We start from the raw sequence: 21,300 nt of genomic DNA, 5'->3' as shown, positions 1-21,300 counted from the left end.
ATATTTACTTTAGTGTGACTAGAATCGTGTTCGGTTGGACTCTCGAAAAACCCTCACATGATCAGTTAATGTTTAATGCATTGAAGGCATCCCCAATGCCTGAATTGACCAAAAAGAGAGAGGTAGTAGATGAGCAATTTCAGTGTGTTTAGTTTGAGGGTCTTTAGCTGCACTATCTGCGATTCTCTTCACCTCTTCCTCATTGCTTTTTCTTGCCCATGCTTCATAAGCACAGGCACCTCAGAGCAAGACGAAAAAAGCTATTCTCTCTAAAGAGTTTTCACATAAATTTGCTCCATGGAACAAACAACCTCCAAAATCTAAAGGCCGGTTTCATAGACTCAGACGAAGCCTAGTCCTGGCCTAAAAATGTTATTTTTCAATGATGCGTTCTTTTTAGTCCAGGACTAGGCTTAATCTGGGTCCGGGAAACTGGCCCTGTCTAATCAGGGACTTCATGCGTGGATAGATTTAGAAATGTTAACGTTCATTAATTAAAAGTCATTGCCTACGTATTCACATTTAAATTGAGGTTTTCTGTCATGAGGCAATCATTGGTCCCCAACACAGCTTCATGTAGAAATGGTGCTTCTACCACTCCACAATTCCACCTATGAGGCTTCTAAGGTTCAAAGAGGCTTCTATGTAAAGGGCGTTGTCGAAAACAGCATGACACACTACATCCTATGTGTGGAAGATTTTTTGGGACGTTTTTTTCTTCTTCTTGAAAGTGATTTTTTCTCAATATATTTGATTGTTTCACCATTGCTGTAACCCAAAGTGGGTTTAAAAATTCCACCCCAACCCCTTCCCACCCAAAATAACAAAATGTCTCCGTTCCGAATCCCTTCACAACATCTTGCCATTCCTTCACAATTGTTTGTGTACAAGGCCTATCTGGTACATTTTACATTTTAGTCATTTAGCAGACGCTCTTATCCAGGGTTAAGTGCCTTGCTCAAGGGCACATCGACAGATTTTTCACCTAGTCGGCTCGGGGATTAGAACCAGCGACCTTTCGGTTACTGGCACTACGCTCTGTACCCCCGTCAAAATTGGTGACAGCCCACTCTTCTCAAGTTCAAATTACAAAATAACTTATACACGGACAAAATTGCAAAAAAATACAATAAAATAATGATTTCTCCCAACAACAAAAAAAGACCTCAGCGCTTTTTCTCTCTTTCTCACGCTTAAATGAATCCTCTGCCGTTTCTTGACTTGCACTTACGATTTGTTGCTCAGAGTGTCTTTAACGCTAGCCAAGGAGTCAGGGATATCGGCTTTTTGTCGTGGACCCCCTTAACTATATTCCCACAGGTGAGTTGTGTGAAGGAGAGATGTGTATGGCTTGGCTGCTCTGTTACTTTTTCATCCATCTGTTATTTCTACGTGTCCTATTCAAACCCCCTCCCCCCCCTGTGAAGTTCTAGAATTTGAGTTATAGTCAACTTTGAGTTTTATCGTCAGGGACATGAGTTTTTAACCACAGTTGCATGATGAGTAGTTTAATATAAGAACACTGTCGTTCTACCTCAATTCCCCTTTAGGAATCAACTATTCAATCAAGGTCCATTTGTTATGTTGTCTGTCCCGTCATAACTTTGTTCCCATTTCACATGAAATTCAAGCTATTGAGTGAAATTGACATTTGTGTGTTGCATGAGGGTTAATAACAATGACACCAATACGTTACATGTTGAAAGGGTAGATGACATGTAGCCTACTGTATGTGTCTAGTGCTGTGATTACATTTATAATTTACATTTGACATTTTAGTCATTTAGCAGACTCTCTTATCCAGAGCGACTTACAGTAGTGAGTGGATCATTTTTGGTACTTTTTCCCGTACTAACATGCATCTCCCTTGTTAGTAGAAGTCTACCCATAACCACACATCTATCCACCATGATAATGTTCTTGAACCGGACCATTTATTTTCTGGCGTATCATCTATTTTAGAGTGACATTGATGCAACAATGTACTGAATTCATATAGCAAATCAAATTCATAGCGTTCTGAGTTTTAAATCTTCAGGTTTACTTTCACTGTACTTTTCACACATGTTCACAATGTTTGTGGTTAAGTAAATGTACAATTGAAACATATTTCAAGCCTGTACAGTATGAAGTGATACATTATTTTTGTTGAGGGAGGGAATTGACAGGCGTCACACTTTTTGAGAACTTTGTGGCATTCAGGTGTTGCCAATGAAGACTGTCTTCTTGTCCACTTGATGCCATTGAGGCAGTATCAGCCCAACAACCACCTGTGCACTTGATGCTCATAGGGTGTCCTCGAAAATGTGATAGTCATTGCTGCGACATTGAAGTAAACTTTAGGCTCTAGGCTTATGTCAACATTTGTTAGAGAGAGTGTATCCTACTGGTTTTGTTGAACTGATAGCTCTTTGGACAGTACTGTAAAACTGTAACAGCTATGATGGAACTTTGATCATTTGATAACCTGAAACACTAGTCACGCTATATTCTCTCTCATAAGACACACACACACACACACACAGTTGTCAGGAATCAGGATGAAAGTATGACATCACATTAGACAAATCCATCACTACTCTTCCATTGACTGTGGTCTTCTAACCTAGCCTGATTGGTATTAACGCCTGTCAATTCCCTCTTGCAGGAGGCCAGAGGCCAATCGGAGCAGAGTGTTAAGGAGGTGAGCTCCAGTGGCCGCCCCTCCTATGAGGCCCCCTCAATGCGGGAGCAGGACAGGGCGGGGCAGGGCGGCGGCCCTGGGCTTTATAAGGTAGTGAAGACTGGTCCCTCGGGTCACAACATCAGAAGCTGCCCAAACCTTAGGGGTATCCCCATTGGAATGTTAGTACTTGGGAACACGGTCAAGGCAGTAGGCGAGGTACGCACCCCCAAAACCCTGAAAATGACAAATGTGATGTCTTAAATGACTTATTGTGGCTGCCGTTAAATTCTAATAAATTAATCTAGATGACTTAGTTACTGTTTTGTAGTTCTTATACTTTTTTTTTTTTTTTTTGCACTCCTCTACTTTGATCTCTCTTTGCAAAACAGACAGACGTCATTGTAATGTCGTTTGTTTCCTCCCCCTTTTGCTTGTAAATTGACTTGTTTTGGATGTATGTACTTTGCCATTGAAAGGGTGAATACATGAGATGCCTCTGGGTGTGGGTGTGTGCTCTGTCCTTTCTTTCGATGTGTGGAGGCTCTTTTCTTTTATGAACACTCCAATGGCTACAGCATTTTTTATTTGTTTCCTTTTTCATTTATGCATTTGAGTTCATTTTAATATATACTGAACAAAAATATTAACGCAACATGCAGAATGTCAATGGTTTTACTAAGTTACTGTAAGGAAATCAGTCAATTGAAATAAATACATTAGGCCCTAATCTATGGATTTCAGATGACTGGGCAGGGGCGCAGCCATGGGTGGGCCTGGGAGGGCATAGGCCCACCCAGTTGGGAGCCAGGCCCAGCCAATCAGAATGAGTTTTTCCTCACAAAAGGGCTTTATTACATACAGAAATATTCCTCAGTTTCATCAGCTCTCCGGGTGGCTGGTCTCAGACGAAGAAGACTGATTTGGAGGTCCTGGGCTGGCGTGGTTACACGTGGTCTGCAGTTGTGAGGCCGGTTGGACATACTGCCAAATTCTCTAAAATTACATTGGAGGCATCTTATGGTAGAGAAATCAACATTTAATTATCTGGAAACAGCTCTGGGGGACATTCCTGCAGGCAGCATGCCAATTGCACGCTCCCTCAAAACTTGAGACATCTGTGGCATTGTGTTGTGTGACAAAACAGCACATTTTAGAGTTTTTTTATTGTCCCCAGTACAAGGTGCACCTAATGATCATGCTGTTTAATCAGCTTCTTGATATGCCACACCTGTCGGGTGGATGGATTATCTTGGCAAAGGAGAAATGCTCACTAACAGGGATGTAAACAAATTTGTGCACAAAATAAGGTTTTTGTGTGTGTGTGTGGAACATTTCTGAGATATTTCAGCTCATGAAACATGGGACCAACATTTCATGTTTATATTTTTGTTCAGTATAGTTTAAATAAACTATCTTAGTTTATTTATAATTTGAAACTGATTCAATATTTTCTGAGGTTTGCGAAAAATATATATATCCTTCACTATTTTCTAACATTGGATTCTTGAAATGCTGAAGCCATGCTGTACCTCAGATTAATCTTCTCCCCTCTTACACCTTCTGTCCTCTTTTTTGTTTCTTTGTGCACATTTTTATACTCTCTAAAATTCCTTTACCCGGAAGTGCCTATTTTTTCTCGCCACAGATTTTGATAGTCTCTAAAACTCCTTGACCCGGAAGTGCTGAATGGTGCCTACTTCCTGCTTGACCTCTGATTGGGGGATGTGGTGTTGTCATGCTGTTACTAGAATGCTCTCTCTGAACCAATGGCTCTCTGGCTCTTTCTCATTTAATCTTTCCTCGATTCCCCACGTCCTATCTCCTCGTCTCCTTCTCAACACGCATATGAAAAGAAGGTCTGAGGGGAGGAACCTTGGACCTCCTCCTCCGGTAGGGTAGAGAAGGTGGCAAGGAGATATTAGGCTACGAGGAATCATATAAATACTCACTAAGTCTCTCTCTCTATACGCAGTGCAACCTCTGCATTTATTAACATTTCCACTTTCCATCTGTGTCCGTCTGTCTAAAGTGATGATTTTTCAGGACCTTTAGAAAACCAAGACAAACATGCATTTACCTTTCAATATGATTCACTTTTAGAGTAAGTTGTTTAATTAATTCTCTTTAGCCAGTGATCTCTGCAAAATGCTGCTTTTATGAGAAACATTATAGCTACAATGCCATATGGAATTACTCTGTAGGAATGATGTACATTTTGTATAGGGGGATGGGATAATATTTGAGAGAATGGTGCTGTGTGTGTACGTTTGTGTGCGTGTGAGGACTGTAGCATTTGTGTGTGTGCGTGTATAGGGATAAAGAGCGTTGTGTTGTGCGTCAGGTGGTAAACACGGATGGGACGTGGGTGCAGCTGGACAAAAACAGCGTGGTGGAGTTCTGCGAGAGCGACGAAGGAGAGGCCTGGTCTCTGGCCCGAGACCGTGGGGGAAACCAGTACCTACGCCACGAGGAAGGTAAGAGCCTTTTTACTTAACTTACTGCTTTTACTCCTGTGTCCTTTTTTATTTATTTATCAGAGCCTGTATTAGACTTGGTTGTATACCGTAAATACCATATACCGGGGTATAATTTATTTTGCCACAGCATGATTTTCAATACCGTCCATAAAAATTTAAATAAACTTATTTTTTGGGGTCAGGGCCCCCCTCGCGGGAGCTGCAGGGGTGTGTGCTATGCCACTGCTTATAACTAACTATAAGTTAACTATCTAACTAAGTGCCAATTTAATTATCTCCAGCTCAGGGCTCCAGCTATGTATTTGGTTTTCTAACTTGATAGCTAAGTCACTAGCTTGCAAGTAGGGATGCACATTTCTGTCAATTTTACTGCCGACTAACTGACCCTCATTAACCGGTCAACAAATGGTAAAAAAAATTCCAAACATTAAACGTGTGACCAACAGAAAATACTATCAGAGATCTGTACATATAATGACGGTTATGTTTCCGCCCTAACAATGGGAGTCGTCCCAAGGCAGGAAGGCAGGCGACAAGCTTAGGCCCAAAAAAAGCCCATAGAAACTCATTGGGCTTATTTTGGACATTTTGGGGAGAGTGAATCCTCTCGCTTCACCTCTTCCTCTTTGATACTATGCATGCATACAAGGACCGGACATTTTCATTAAGAGCTTAATGGAAACAGACTTGCTATTGTTGCATATCGTCTTACAGTCAAAAGGCGATAGCCTATTATTGAACATGCAACTCCTGTAATGAAGCAGATAATAAAACGTCAGTTTCAAACATTTTCCAAAATGTAAATCGCGGATAACACCGTTCTAAACAGCGCACTTAATGCGAGTAGTTCCATATGTGACAGAGATGAAAATATCTGTTAGAAACTTAGAAAGAGGGGAAATCTAATAGCAGCAGCTATGATGGGTTTCTAATATGACTAGGATTGTGCCTTTGGCTTCTGGACAACAAAGTAAATTATATGAAAAGCAGTAGAACAGGAGAGAAATGCTGGTTTATTGGCATGAGGAAGTCTTTATAAAATAATTGCCTCCACGTTTCTATGGCTGGATTTCCGCAAGGCTACTTTGAAGCAAGGTAAGAAATGCCTCATTATTTGAAGTCAAGTAAAAACGTTCAGGTTTCAAACAATTATACTTCCTAAAGCTCACATTGCAAAGTGGTAGGGGACGTGCTGATAGTCAACGGTAGGCAGGCTATAGCCTATGCACTCGAACGGTGAATTGGAGGCGCGCTTTAATTACGAGCTGAGATTGAGAAATATAAATAGCTAATTCTAATCGTGGCCACCAACGTTTTTAACACGCAATTGCATTTACAATTGTTATTTGTTGCGCAATGATTGGGCTTACAGGTTTCACTCCAGTAGCCTACAGGCTCTTTGAAGAGCTAAGTTACTCTCCTGCTGTCTGACAGGCGGTAGGCTATTCCGCTCCTCAAACTAGGCTCTCTCTGTATGCTGCGCATGATAAATAAAATGCATGATGACTAACAAAAATACATTTGTATTTGTATAAAACTGCGAGTAGCCTTTTTAAGATTGTTGTATAACTTTATGAGCTGGGTTGTCGGCCCTTGCAATTAGAAATGTTTGTTCATGCTTCTTAGCATTTAGCTAGTGTCCGCAGTGGAATTTCCCTAAAAATTGTTAGCTTTTGTTAGCATTTTTTCAATACAGTCAAATAATGTAAATATATATATATATATATATATATATATATATACAGTGGGGAGAACAAGTATTTGATACACTGCCGATTTTGCAGGTTTTCCTACTTACAAAGCATTTAGAGGTCTGTAATTTTTATCATAGGAACACTTCAACTGTGAGAGACGGAATCTAAAACAAAAATCCAGAAAATCACAGTGTATGATTTTTAAGTAATTAATTTGCATTTTATTGCATGACATAAGTATTTGATACATCAGAAAAGCAGAACTTAATATTTGGTTCAGAAACCTTTGTTTGCAATTACAGAGATCATACGTTTCCTGTAGGTCTTGACCAGGTTTGCACACACTGCAGCAGGGATTTTGGCCCACTCCTCCATACAGACCTTCTCCAGATCCTTCAGGTTTCGGGGCTGTCGCTGGGCAATACGGACTTTCAGCTCCCTCCAAAGATTTTCTATTGGGTTCAGGTCTGGAGACTGGCTAGGCCACTCCAGGACCTTGAGATGCTTCTTACGGAGCCACTCCTTAGTTGCCCTGGCTGTGTGTTTCGGGTCATTGTCATGCTGGAAGACCCAGCCACGACCCGTCTTCAATGCTCTTACTGAGGGAAGGAGGATGTTGGCCAAGATCTCGCGATACATGGCCCCATCCATCCTCCCCTCAATACGGTGCAGTCGTCCTGTCCCCTTTGCAGAAAAGCATCCCCAAAGAATGATGTTTCCACCTCCATGCTTCACGGTTGGGATGGTGTTCTTGGGGTTGTACTCATCCTTCTTCCTCCAAACACGGCGAGTGGAGTTTAGATCAAAAAGCTCTATTTTTGTCTCATCAGACCACATGACCTTCTCCCATTCCTCCTCTGGATCCTCCAGATGGTCATTGGCAAACTTCAGACGGGCCTGGACATGCGCTGGCTTGAGCAGGGGGACCTTGCGTGCGCTGCAGGATTTTAATCCATGACGGCGTAGTGTGTTACTAATGGTTTTCTTTGAGACTGTGGTCCCAGCTCTCTTCAGGTCATTGACCAGGTCCTGCCGTGTAGTTCTGGGCTGATCCCTCACCTTCCTCATGATCATTGATGCCCCACGAGGTGAGATCTTGCATGGAGCCCCAGACCGAGGGTGATTGACTGTCATTTTGAACTTCTTCCATTTTCAAATAATTGCGCCAACAGTTGTTGCCTTCTCACCAAGCTGCTTGCCTATTGTCCTGTAGCCCATCCCAGCCTTGTGCAGGTCTACAATTTTATCCCTGATGTCCTTACACAGCTCTCTGGTCTTGGCCATTGTGGAGAGGTTAGAGTCTGTTTGATTGAGTGTGTGGACAGGTGTCTTTTATACAGGTAACAAGTTCAAACAGGTGCAGTTAATACAGGTAATGAGTGGAGAACAGGAGGACTTCTTAAAGAAAAACTAACAGGTCTGTGAGAGCCGGAATTCTTACTGTTTGGTAGGTGATCAAATACTTATGTCATGCAATAAAATGCAAATGAATTACTTAAAAATCATACAATGTGATTTTCTGGATTTTTGTTTTAGATTCCGTCTCTCACAGTTGAAGTGTACCTATGATAAAAATTACAGACCTCTACATGCTTTGTAAGTAGGAAAACCTGCAAAATCGGCAGTGTATCAAATACTTGTTCTCCCCACTGTATATATATATATTATTATATTTACATTTGGAAAGAAATAGTGCTCCTTGTGTGCACTGCCGGTAATACCGTATACCCCTGTATGCTATAGGAACGGTATGAAAATCTGGATACTGCCCAACCCTAGCCCGTATTCACAAAGTGTCTCAGAGTACGAGTGCAGATCTAGGATCAGATCCACCCCCCCCCCCTTCCATGTAGTCTTATCTGAAAGGCAAAACTGGTCCGGGATCAGCACTCCTACTCTGAGACGCTCTTTGAATATGGGCCCAGAGGTCTCCTCTATGAAAGAAGGTGGAATTTACCTGGTATCTGGACAGATCCTAATTCTTTAGGCTGAACCAGCACTTGAGATAATACCTGTAAATTGAACTTTGGTGTAAATCAAGTCAAATGGGAGAGTTGACCTAAAGAAAATTGACCTCCCGAGTGGCGCAGTGGTCTAAGGCACTGCATCGCAGTGCTAGCTGTGCCACTAGAGATCCTGGTTCGTATCCAGGCTCTGCTGTAGCCGGCCGCAACCGGGAGACCAATGGGGCGGCGCACAATTGGCCCAGCGTCGTCCAGGGTAGGGGAGGGAATGGCCAGCAGGGAGGTAGCTCAGTTGGTAGAGCATGGTGTTTGCAACACCAGGGTTGTGGGTTCGATTCCCACGGAGGGCCAGTATGAAAATAAAAAAGAATAATGTATGCACTAACTGTAAGTCGCTCTGGATAAGAGCGTCTGCTAAATGACGTAAAAAAAAAATATATATATATATATATATATATATATATATATATATATAATTGAGTTGAGCATTTCGATCTCAAGTTGGGATTGGGTTCTCGCAGATCTAACTCATCTTAGTTTTTAAGGTTATTCTTAAAGTTACTGTCAGTGTCCAGTGTTTCCAGATTTGTATTAAATATGCAATATGAGTAAAATAGTTTTTAAAATAAATATGTTAAAAAGCTTTTCTGTGGTTTAATGGTGTTCTGCGTACCCCAACAACAGTATGGTGTGGTAAACAGCTGATTAGCCAGCTTAGCCAATGAGACGTCTCGGACAAAAACGATACGTCATGTTATGTGAGGAAATAGCAAGCATTTTTTTTAACTGTCTGTTTGAGATAAGGTTATTTGTTTCTCACATTTTTGCTTTGGCCACAAATACGAGTATATGAAGAGTCTACAACATTATTTGGGTATGAGTTAACAGAATATATGAACTTTTAAAAGTGAGATTTTCACTGGACAGTAACTTTAACGAATCTAACATGGATTTGAATGGATGTTTTGGTTGCTGTTGTTGGTGGAGCTAACGTGGTCCAGCTCTGTCTCCTCTCCCAACAGAACAAACCCTCCTGGAACACAGGGCCCAAACCCCCCCACCTAGCCCCTTCTCTGTCCAGGCCTTCAACAGGGCTACTGCAGCCAATGGGGCACAGGGCTTCGACTATGGTATCTCAAACAACAAAGGTGAGGCCAGCCGGGGGACGTGGCTTGGTGGCTGGGCGGGAGAGGGACGCCTACACAGTTAAATATGTACCTGGGGCTTGGTAGCTACAGCTGCTTCTGCTTTAGGTCGTGGTTATGAGGCACAAAACGTAAGAAAATGGGCAAGTAGTGTATCTATTCCAGTAGGAAATACTAGTTTTCGTTGTCTGTTGCAAAGTGTTTTAAAACATGGTCTGTTGTGCCACCAAATGAACAAAACCCAGATGTAGCTACCAAGGTGCCTCACATGTAGGCACCTAGCAACTGTCATCCTCAGGCACTTGGCTAGTCAGGATGAGTTAGAATCACAACCAGGAGAATGAAAAATTTACAAACTTAAGCTAGCCTTACTTTGCTACTCTCCTTATCCCTCCTTCTATGATAAGTTGTCTGACTAGTAATATTCTGACTTGATATACTCATGACATTGCCTATGCAAGTCAGATTATTGGAGACACTCAGATGTATTTATTTATTTAACCTTTATTTAACCAGGTAAGACCCATTGAGGTTAAAAATATATTTTGTGAGGGTGACCTGGCATGAAGGCAAAACAGGGAAATAGCAGCGTGTACATCAAATATTACAGAAAAATACAAAATACACACAAAAGACAGTGTCACAAGTTACAGATACAATTGAAGATTAGGGGTTCATTGTGCTAGTTGTAGTTATGCATGCATATCTCAAGTGAGGATGTCAAAAATATTTTTCTCATTTCGCATTGGAGTAGTTTCCTTTTCCTGACAAACCTTGCTGATTTATTAATCAATTAACCCACTTGTTGAAATCATGTCTTCAGTGCCTTATTTTAACAACCATGATACATTTTCACTTTGGGTACAAAACGTATGATTCACTGTGACTAGGGAACTGCTGAAGAGATGCACAAGTCTCCACATACAGTTGCTCTTCATCAGTTCTTCTCCCACTGTCATTCTGCATCCACTGTGTCTTTTACTTCCTGTTTACTTCCTGCTTCTTGTCTCACAACTCCTGTGGGCTTCCTGGGTTCTCTTGGTCTTGCTTTTAGCTTCCCAAATCAGGGGTGGCATATTGATTTTAATTAACATGTAGAGTGTTGGCTTCAGAATATCTCTCTAGTTTTGTAGTTTTGGGGAAATAGTGGAGACCATAGCATTAGCAAAATCTTAAAGGTATTGTTCACTTTTTAGAAGTTTAGCTTATTTTCGACATACCTGTCATGTAATCAGACTTGTCTATGCTTGAGTAAAAAAGCTACTAGCGGTGTATCTTTATGAAGGCAAATGTATTGCGAGCTTGACGTTGCTTCACATTACAAGCCACATGAAAGAGCGAGAGATGCTTTCCTCATGAACACCTAAATTCCCACAGGCCCTCATTAGCATATGGCCAATCAGGATGCAATATGCAATTTTTTCAGTATTTTGTTCTTGTTTGCTTTGACTTATAATTCCAGTCTTTGAGGTTTAACTATTGCTCGACCAGACCTTGTTCTGGGTGTAGCAGGTACATCTGTGATGACCTAGGGTGTTGGTGTTTCTGGCAGGTCGGAGTGGTGAAGACACTTGAATCTTCTCCTGAGTAGCGTTGTTGTTTTCAGGTCCATCCATAGGGATGAGGTGATGTCTTTAAAAAATATATTTTACAATTATTATTATACTTTTTTTTGGGGGGGGGGTTATTTTACCCCCTTTTTCTCCCCAATTTCGTGGTATCCAATTGGTAGTTACAGTTTTGTCCCATCGCTGCAACTCCCGTACGGACATGGGAGAGGCGAAAGTCGAGAGTCGTGCGTCCTCCGAAACACAACCCAACCGAGCCACACTGCTTCTTGACACAGTGCACGCTTAACGCAGAAGCCAGCCGCACCAATGTGTCGGAGGAAACACCGTACACCTGGCGACGAGGCAGCCAGCAGGTCACTACTAGCAGGTAGGTGGTGCTTTTCAGAGTGAACAAGTCCGCTCCCAGTCTTTGCCAGGGTCTCTCTGGAAGTTGTGATGATATGAGTGGTTCTGTGTGGTTTGTGCGCTCTTTGATGCATGTCCTGCAGTTAAGCACAAGGCCAGGCAACCACACAGCCTGTTGTGCGCGTGTTCTGCACTTGACCACACCTTGATGACCCTCGTGCAGCTTGGTGAGGACATCATTTCGTAAGGCTGATGGAATGACAAGTCTTGTTCCTTTCAACAGGAGACCGTCGTGCACTGTGAGAAAAGCACATTCTGCCCAATACAGTTTCAGTGGTCCTTCACATCCTTCCTGACACATTGTCATTACTTTTGAGCAAACACTGTCTGCTTTGAGTTGTTCTCTCAGATTGTCCATGTAGGAAACACTCACAGGAAGCTTTTCCACGATGGCGTCCACATAGATATTTGTGCTCTCCATGAGCTCCTTTTCTGCAGCAGTAGCTTTGGCTATGACTGCTGCATGTGACAGCGTGTCTGCAGTCCACAGATTCTTTCCAGGGACATGAGCAATCGTGTAGGAGTATCTCATAAGTCTCATCCTGAAGCGCTGGATTTGTGGGGGAAGGGTGTCCAAGGGTTGGTTCCCCAGAAGGCTCAGAAGAGGTTTGTGATCAGTTTCCAACTAAAAGTGTTGACCAATAAGAAAGTCTCTGAATCTTCCACATGCCCATGTCAGCCCCAGAGCTTCTTTTTCCACTTAAGCGTATCTCTGCTTGGTCTTTGTGAGAGACCAAGAAGTTTAGGCAACAGGTCTTCATTCCTCGCACTTCTTCTGCAGCAGCACTCCTCCTAGTCCATAGGAAGACGTATCGGCTTACACATCTCTTTGTTTGGGTCGTACAGGGTTAACACGGGTGTGGATGTCAGCTCCCCCTTCAGCTCTTCGAAGGCTCTGGCTTGGTCGGCCCCCCAGTACCAGTGGTTTTTCTTTGAGTAGGTCTCTGAGAGGTTTGTCCTTTTCAGCTGAGGGATGAACTTTCCTAGATGGTTCACCATACCTAGGAAACTCTGCAGCTCGCTGACGTTGGATGGCTCTGCCAGCTCCTTGACAGCCTCTGTCTTTGTCACTTCCTGCTTTGACAGGTCACATTTGTCCATGTTCAGAGTTAAGCCGGATTTTTTCATCTTTTGAAATGCGGCATGAAGTCTTGCATCATGCTCCTCCTGTGTTTGGCCCCAGACTAACACATTATCCATGTGACAGACCACACCTTCCAGGCCTTCAGTGACCTCTGTCACAATTCTGTACTGGAAGTGTTCAGGCGCTGAAGCGATGCCGAAAAGCAGGTGGTTGAAGTAGTAACGAAAGGTGTGATGAAGGTTGTTAGCTTAACTGACTCCTCAGCTAGCGGGATCTGCCAGAAGCACATGTTCGCATCGACCTTGCTGAAGATCTTCGCCACAGCTATTGAGCCAAGGATTTGTTCGACAGTGGGAAGTATGTATTTTTCTCTACACACGGACTCGTTGAGACGAGTGAAATCGACATGTCCGCACATCTCCGTTCTTCTTGGGACAACCACCATGCTGGCGCACCAGTCCGTGGGCTCCTCCACTCTGGTGACAACCTTGAACCCTTGCCTGCGCTCTAGCTCTTTCTTGACTTTTGGCAGCAATGTCAGAGGAATCCGTCATGGAGTGAGTAGGGCTCTGCGCCGGGTTTCAGCTTGATGGTATATGGTTGTTGTACTGTGCCAAGACCGCTGCACAGCTTTGGATGGCTTTCTTTCAGTGTCTGTAAATCAGTGCTGTCAAGTCGATCAACTAGCTCAAGCTTTGTGATAGCTGGTCTCCCTAGTAAAGCTGTGTGTAGATCTCTGATGACATACACATCCTCCAGTGTCACCTTTTCTCCCTTTTGTAGAACCACACTTGCAACGCTCTTCCTGGTCCTAGCAGAGGTTTTGTTGATTTTTGCAGAGCTGGCTTGCTGGTTCCTGCAAAAATGTGATTGAACACATTGTCTTGGATAACAGTCACATCGGCACCAGTGTCTATTTTGAATTTCACATTTCTGTCCATCCATGGGTCACCTCCTGCTGTTATTGTTCCTTGGAAAATGCTATCATCCTCTTTTTGAACCTTGTTTACAGGGTCACACACTACTTCATTAGCTGCACACTTTTGCCACAGTTTCGACACTGACTGCTTTTTGTCATTAGCATTACCATGGCTAGCTTTCTCACGCTGGAATATCTGTTTCCACTGATACTGGCTGCCTTTCTGCATAACTCTATCCACTGAGCATGCCTCTTTCGTTGTTATTGTTTCACCTCGCAGGCAACTTTGTTGCTTTTTCACTTCAGTTTGCGTGAGATCTTTATCTAGCTGCATCCGTTCTGACAGACGCATGTCTGCTAATCCAACGGATAGCCTGCCTCTAATTAGCTCATCATGCAAAAGGCCATAGTTGCAATGCTCTGCTAGGGCATATAAGGCTGTGACAAAATAATCCACTGTTTCATTTTCCACCTGTCCTCCACATGTTAAAACGGGCTCTTTCATAGATCAAGTTATTTTTCACAATAAAGAATGCATGAAATCCGTCTCTTACTTGTCCATACTGTTGTTGCTCGAGTTAATTTAGGTTTAGACCCCAGAAAACGTCATCTGCTTCATCGCACATACAGTACATGAGTGTTTACCTGGTTCTCCTCTGTTGTTGTGTGAAGATGACTCACCTGACAAAAGCGCTCAAACCTCCTAATCCATTTGGTCCATTCTTGCGGTTTAGAAAAATCAAACAGCTCCGGCGGCTGTATGCTAAATGTAGCACTTGGGCCTGCATTCGCGAGTATCTGTGCCCCTCCCGCTGCACCTTGCATGGGCGGCTGGCCTCTTCCTCCATCCACTGCTGCCGGTGGCTGCTGATTAGCCTCCTCCATTTTCTTCCCAAAACTTTTCAACCCGTTGAGCTAAACTCTGTTGGTAAATATACTCGTTCTAGTCCATTTCTCACACAGTGTCGTGTAATCAGACTTGTCTATATGTGAGTAAAATAACTACTTACGGTGTATCTTTATGAAGGCACATTTATTGGTAGCTTGACGTTGCTTCACATTACAAGCCACGTGAGAGAGCGAGAGATGCTTTCCTCATGAACACCTAAATTCCCACAGGCCCTCATTAGCATATGGCCAATAAGGATGCAATATGCAAAGTACACCACAATACCTAGGGTGTTATCATTTTGTCCAAACCCTTTAAAAATTAGTTAGCTGATCAGAATGAGTCCTAAATCTTCTGGCTAGCATTTTTGGAGAATGTAGCAATACTAGTGGAAACAGATTGTATCAGTTAGCGGTGCACTCAAAAGCATGGGAAAGCGGGGTAGTGGCCCAAAACAGCACTCTTTCCCCATACTGGATCAAGTTGACCCTCAAGGCCACAGGGGCTGTCAATAAACACTAACTCGATGTCCATGTTTTTGTTCTGCATGTCTCATTGTATTTCATGGTGTGTGTATGTCATATCTAACATCACTGCTATGTTCAGGCATAATGTGTCTCAGACTGTGTGCATGGGCCAGTCAGTGTGCTTCTGCCAGGTCAGGTGGGACCTGGAATCTCTTCCCAACACAAGTTCCCCCCCAACGAAAAAGGGTGTCCTGCCAAATCGGAATCACCGCCCACAGCTTCCTATTGGCTCATCGGATTCCTTTCCTCTCCAAATTCCCTCCAACTTTTTCTCAGGTTTTTTCTTAGCTGGTAAATTAATCAGTAGAATAGATCTGAATAAAGGGGCTGGACTTTCAGAACTTGCTTACCATTTACTTAGTACCATTTACGTTTTTAGAGATACTGCAGTACATATAGTACAAACAGTGTTATTTTCCCTATTTGGGTTCCACACTTTGTCCCAAGTGACACAAACCCGGCCCAGCCAATCGCCATTACTGTCCCAAAACCCCACTCTGTGACATCACCCATTACCACATGTCACTTTAGTTTACCCCCTTCCCCCTCCTGTCCAGAAACTCTCACCTCACCCACCCCCCCTACACCCCCCACCCCCTTCCACCTCTCCGGCATTATCTGTGTGGGAGATGATTGATCAATCAATGGACACTTTAATGGTTACTGTTTAATGGATTCATTGATTGATTGATACCCCCCCCTTTTGGAATCCTATAAGACCATAGTGTAAGCTAAGCTGTAGTCCCCCGTCCCCCCCTTCCCCTTGTCTTCCGTTATTTGCAGGTGACCAACGGTTGACTGCCATACTGAATAGTGCCATTCAGTCTGGGCCCTTCCTCCCTCCAGCCGCTCCTCCCTCCTCTTCCTCCGTATTTGAGCAAGCCGCCCAACCTCCCTCCTCCCATGTCCACAGCCCATTTGTGTTTGGACAATGCCCCAGGTCCCAAGTGTCTCAGCCGCTGCCACAGCTTCCGAGTAAGTCTGTCCGTCTGTATGACAGTGTCGGCGCTTGCTTGCACAGGTGCTGCCTGGTCCCATCTTAATTCCTCCTTAGCTTATCACTCTTTTGTTTGCGATTTTTTTTTACTTTACATACATATTTGTTTAGCTTATTTCTGTTTTTGGGGGGGGCATCGGGGGACTGATGACACCATAACATTGCTGTTATGTTCTGACTGGTGCTTACGGTACTTTGCCTAGTAATGTAGCTGCTTGCTTTTTGTTTATATACCAGTGACCTTTCTCTCCTCTTCATCTTCATCCCTGATTTAAACCGAGACTCAGCGATATGACGTGATCACGAGCAGCAGTCTGCCCAGAGATATTGTCAAGAGAGTGAGGCAAAAGGCTGCATTCGACATCACCCATACAGATACTGGCATCTGCGCATTTGTACATAGGTTTGCTTTTATCTCCTACAATTGAATAGCTGCCTGACGACAAATGTTGACTAGTGCAGCCTCTGCCTTCGCACGGTCTTTGTTTGTGTCAGAAGTCACCCTGCTCCTCTTGGTAAACGCATATCACTGATTCTACTTTTAAACATCAGCTCTGCAGCTCCCATTCCTGCTAAGTGCTCCCGTTGCAAATGTAGACTACCTTAGTGTAAATAATCCGATATGAATTTAGGAAGCATCATTTTGTGTACTTATTACTGTATTCGTTTACTACAAGCTTTCATTCTTTACATTTCTGAATATCTAAAAAGGTCCTGGGCAGGTACACTAAACTCAATTCCTAGAGAATGTGTAAATATGACCAAACTTACTAACCTTAACTCACAGCACCTGTGGTGCATAAATCAGAGACAATCTCATGGTCACGTTAGTGGATATGCTCCCAACTATTAGGTTTCAATAAAGTATGACCTGTAGCAATAAGTTTCCGTTCACTCCATTTTCTCAGCCCCTGGCTCAAACTCATGTCTCCCAGCCCTAGTTCATGCATCTCTTACTACCCGCTTTCTGTTCTCTTATAGCTGTCTGTTCTCCATATGTCTGTTGGTCTGACTCTCCATCTTTTGCACTCTCAATGGCCATCCTCTATCTCTCCACCTCTCTCCTTCTTTCTCTCACTCCTTCTCGCTCTCAATCCCTCTCTCTCCCTCCTTCTCTTTCTCTCACTCCTTCTCTCTCTCAATCCCTCTCTCTCCCTCCTTCTCTTTCTCTCACTCCTTCTCTCTCTCAATCCCTCTCTCTCCCTCCTTCTCTTTCTCTCACTCCTTCTCTCTCTCAATCCCTCTCTCTCCCTCCTTCTCTTTCTCTCACTCCTTCTCTCTCTCAATCCCTCTCTCTCCCTCCTTCTCTTTCTCTCACTCCTTCTCTCTCAATCCCTCTCTCTCCCTCCTTCTCTTTCGCTCACTCCTTCTCTCTCTCAATCCCTCTCTCTCCCTCCTTCTCTTTCGCTCACTCCTTCTCTCTCTCAATCCCTCTCTCTCCCTCCTTCTCTTTCTCTCACTCCTTCTCTCTCTCAATCCCTCTCTCTCCCTCCTTCTCTTTCTCTCCCTCCTTCTCTCTCTCAATCCCTCTCTCTCCCTCCTTCTCTTTCTCTCTGTGGTGTGTTTCCTTACCTGTACACTCTACTCTTCTTATCTCTGTGATGGTGTCCCTGCATTCATGCCCTGTGTTTTGCTTACCTGCCACTGTTTTCCGCTGTAGATGGTTCTTCATCACGCAACCTTGCATCTTCTCACGAGCGTGTGCACAAAAGCAGTGCGTCCGCGGCTGGGCATGGTTCTGCTCTCTCATCTCTTGCTCTCAGGCAAAAGGGTGGGTAACATACAGAATGCATGCCTCCTTCAGACTGAAATGTGGGTGTCAGTTACTGAGTCAGTTAATGCCGAACAACAGGATAAATAGGATTATCAAGAGTAAAACACAAGTAAATAGATAATTTGTTCTAAACTGAACACTAGTTACAATTATCAGAAGGAATAGGGGAGATGCTTATTCACATAGAGGTTAGGGGTGGGACTAATGTCCCTAGAAAGGATCCATTCTAAAGACCATTTATATATTACCTAGTCTAGGGGACAGTGCTGGGCTGCATGGGCTTCTTCTCATCAGTTGCAACATGATCCGTTAGCTACCCTTGTCTGTGTAAGGGGCCTTCAGACATGCATAGGTAGATTAATAATTAATAAGAATTTGTTCTTAACTGACTTGCCTAGTTAAATAAAGGTAAAATAAATAAATAAATTAATGTCAAGGCTCTTCTAGAATGATCTATGTCCTCTGCTCTAATGCTGTCACTTTACTCAAATGTATTGGTCCACAACTTTCCACCGTCTAAGGGAGGTTTCTTATTGACTCAAAAATAATTATTTCATTTTTTTATGTTAATATATTTTCTTCAAATTTTTTCCCAGACTTCTACTGTTGTTTCTCTTCTTTCCTCCCCTTCATCCCATTTTTTTCTTCCCTTTCATAATCCTTTTTGTTGACCCTTAGATGTTGAGTATCGTACTCGGATGTGCTGCCTTTTACAGTAAACCTCTGAGTTATAGTATAACTGTTTCTATGTTGTGGCTGGCTACTAGGTAACTCAGGGGCGCGCCCCATGTCCCCGGCCTCCAAACAACGACAGGAAAGTCGCTCCCCAAAACAGGAGGGGCGCGGCTGTCGCACCTCAGACCAGTCCAAAAGCAAAGATCTGCCGGCCAGCGAGGCATTGATCCTGCGGTCGGACACTGCCAAGCTGCGGTCGGACTCCCATAGCCGCTCCCACTCACCCAACCACAACACCCTGCAGGCACTGAAGGCCGACGGGCGTGATCGTAACTCCTCCGGCCTGCGCGCTGAGTCGCCTAACCCTGGCTCCCGCTCCTCCTCGCCCAAGCAGAAGGGCCTTTCCTCCTCCTCAGGGAGGTCTAGCCCCTCCAGCACCTCCTCACCACGCTCCTCCTCCACCCAGCACGACAAGAACTTTGCTCAGGACAAGAACCAACCAGTTGACAAGAACATGCCACAAGACAAGAACCAACCTAATGACCAGAACCTCCCACCCAAAGTCAGCCCCTCCTCCAAGGATCGGCTGGACCCGCCCAGAGAAAGGTCCAAGTCGGACTCGTACACCCTGGACCCGGACACCCTGAGGAAGAAGAAAGTCCCTCTCACCTCGGAGCCCCTAAGGGGAAGGTCCACCTCGCCCAAACCCAAACTACCACCCAAGGAAGGGAGCAGCAAAGGAGGTGACAGGAACTCAGAGAACCGCACCCCGTCGCCCCATGTGACCCAGGAGAACCTCCATAGCGAGGTGGTGGAGGTGTGTACGTCTAGTGCTCTTCTTTCCAATGATGATGAGGGAAACAACGAAAATGCGGAGGTGAGCAACGCAGAGGAGGGCTCCTCAAAGGTGCACTTCAGCATCGGCAAGGCACCCGTCAAGGAGGAGCTGGAGAGCAGCCGCTTGTCGCCCAAAGTCAGCCGCAAGACCTCCAGCCGCCACGTGCGCCCCAAGAAGGACAAGTCGGGCCCGCTCTTCAAGGGCGAGAGCTCGTCGAGGCTCGCCGAGCCCGCCAAGCAGGCTATGTCGCCCTCAGTTGCAGAGTGTGCCCGGGCGGTCTTCGCCGCGTTCCTCTGGCACGAGGGTATCGTCCACGACGCCATGGCCTGCTCCTCGTTCCTCAAGTTCAACCCAGAACGGACCAAGGAGCACGCGCCCATCCGCAGCTCGCTGGGTGGACAGGGCGGCCAAGAGGAGAAGGAAAGCAAGCTGAAGAACCGCCACTCACTGGAGATATCCTCGGCCCTCAATATGTTCAACATTGCCCCACACGGGCCAGACATCTCCAAGATGGGCAGCATCAACAAGAACAAGGTCCTGTCAATGCTCAAAGAGCCTCCGCTGCCCGAAAAGTGCGAGGACGGCAAGGGGGAGCACGTCTCCTTTGAGGTGACCTCTCACCCTGCCATGAGGGCTAAGTCCATCCTGCCGCTCACCCTCCAGCACCTCGTTGCATTCTGGGAGGACATCTCCATGGCGACCATCAAGGCAGCCACCCAGAACATGATTTTCCCCAGCCCGGGCTCCAGCGCCATCCTGAAGAAAAAGGAGAACGAGAAGGACAGTAAGAAGTCCAAGAAAGAGAAGAAGAAAAGAGAGAAAGTGGAGGTGCGTCCCAGGGGGAACCTGTTTGGGGAGATGGCCCAGCTGGCCATGGGGGGACCGGAGAAGGACACCATCTGTGAGCTGTGTGGGGAGTCGCACCCCTACCCTGTCACCTACCACATGAGGCAGGCCCACCCAGGTAAGACCAACAATGTTGTGTTTGCCTTTATTCCATACGTTCAGAAATACACATACCATATCACTGTGAGAGGTTAGCCTACCTCTCACATATAAAAGTCAGACTAGAAAGTTTTTGTGGACGAAAAGAACGCTTTAAAGCGGAACATTTCTTCATACCGAGGCAGATGGTGGCTAACCCCATTAAACCATTTGCACTGTATCTCTGCTAATACGGCAGCACAACTCAATATGATCTTAGCATAGAGATACATGTATATTAATATGTTATATTTTAGTCTGTGGATTTTAGCTTAATTTGTTGTGTTTTGTCTTGGGCAGGTTGCGGTCGTTATGCGGGAGGCCAGGGCTATAACAGCATCGGCCACTTCTGCGGGGGCTGGGCGGGGAACTGTGGAGACGGCGGGATCGGAGGAAGCACCTGGTACCTGGTGTGTGACCGCTGCAGGGAGAAGTACCTGAGAGAGAAGCAGACTGCAGCCAGGGAAAAGGTACTGTACTTTTCTACGCATCAATCAATTGTTGTTTTGTACTGTATCTTTACACATTAAATTCTTCAAGTTCAAATGGAAATTTAACAAACAGATACTTGGATAGTTAACAATCAGGATTTAACACTAACATATTATGCTCATTGTACTAATTTCTCACTGTAATAGTCACAGTTCAGAGGATAACCTTTCGCAACCATATGGTTTCATAAACAACCTTGG

The 21,300-nt window shown here is 44.5% G+C and overlaps 1 protein-coding gene across 2 annotated transcripts in view; it reads left to right on the top strand.

Annotated features, from left to right (window-relative positions):
- mycbp2 (MYC binding protein 2) overlaps positions 1 to 21,300 on the top strand; it is a 318,384-nt gene that overhangs the window by 230,687 nt on the left and 66,397 nt on the right. Inside the window, exons 52-58 of one of the 2 annotated variants that reach the window (XM_041843995.2) lie at positions 2,648 to 2,881; positions 5,007 to 5,139; positions 9,823 to 9,948; positions 16,124 to 16,315; positions 17,998 to 18,108; positions 18,879 to 20,588; positions 20,909 to 21,078. In XM_041843995.2, the coding sequence (XP_041699929.1) occupies positions 2,648 to 2,881; positions 5,007 to 5,139; positions 9,823 to 9,948; positions 16,124 to 16,315; positions 17,998 to 18,108; positions 18,879 to 20,588; positions 20,909 to 21,078 (2,676 nt within the window). The remainder of the gene's footprint in view (positions 1 to 2,647; positions 2,882 to 5,006; positions 5,140 to 9,822; positions 9,949 to 16,123; positions 16,316 to 17,997; positions 18,109 to 18,878; positions 20,589 to 20,908; positions 21,079 to 21,300) is intronic. The other variant, XM_041843996.2, reaches the window with a different exon arrangement.

Source organism: Coregonus clupeaformis, chromosome 23 (genome assembly GCF_020615455.1).
Source record: "Coregonus clupeaformis isolate EN_2021a chromosome 23, ASM2061545v1, whole genome shotgun sequence".
Lineage (NCBI taxonomy): Eukaryota > Metazoa > Chordata > Actinopteri > Salmoniformes > Salmonidae > Coregonus > Coregonus clupeaformis.
Note: the sequence above shows the minus strand (reverse complement) of the source record. Positions and strands in the feature narration are given on the sequence as shown.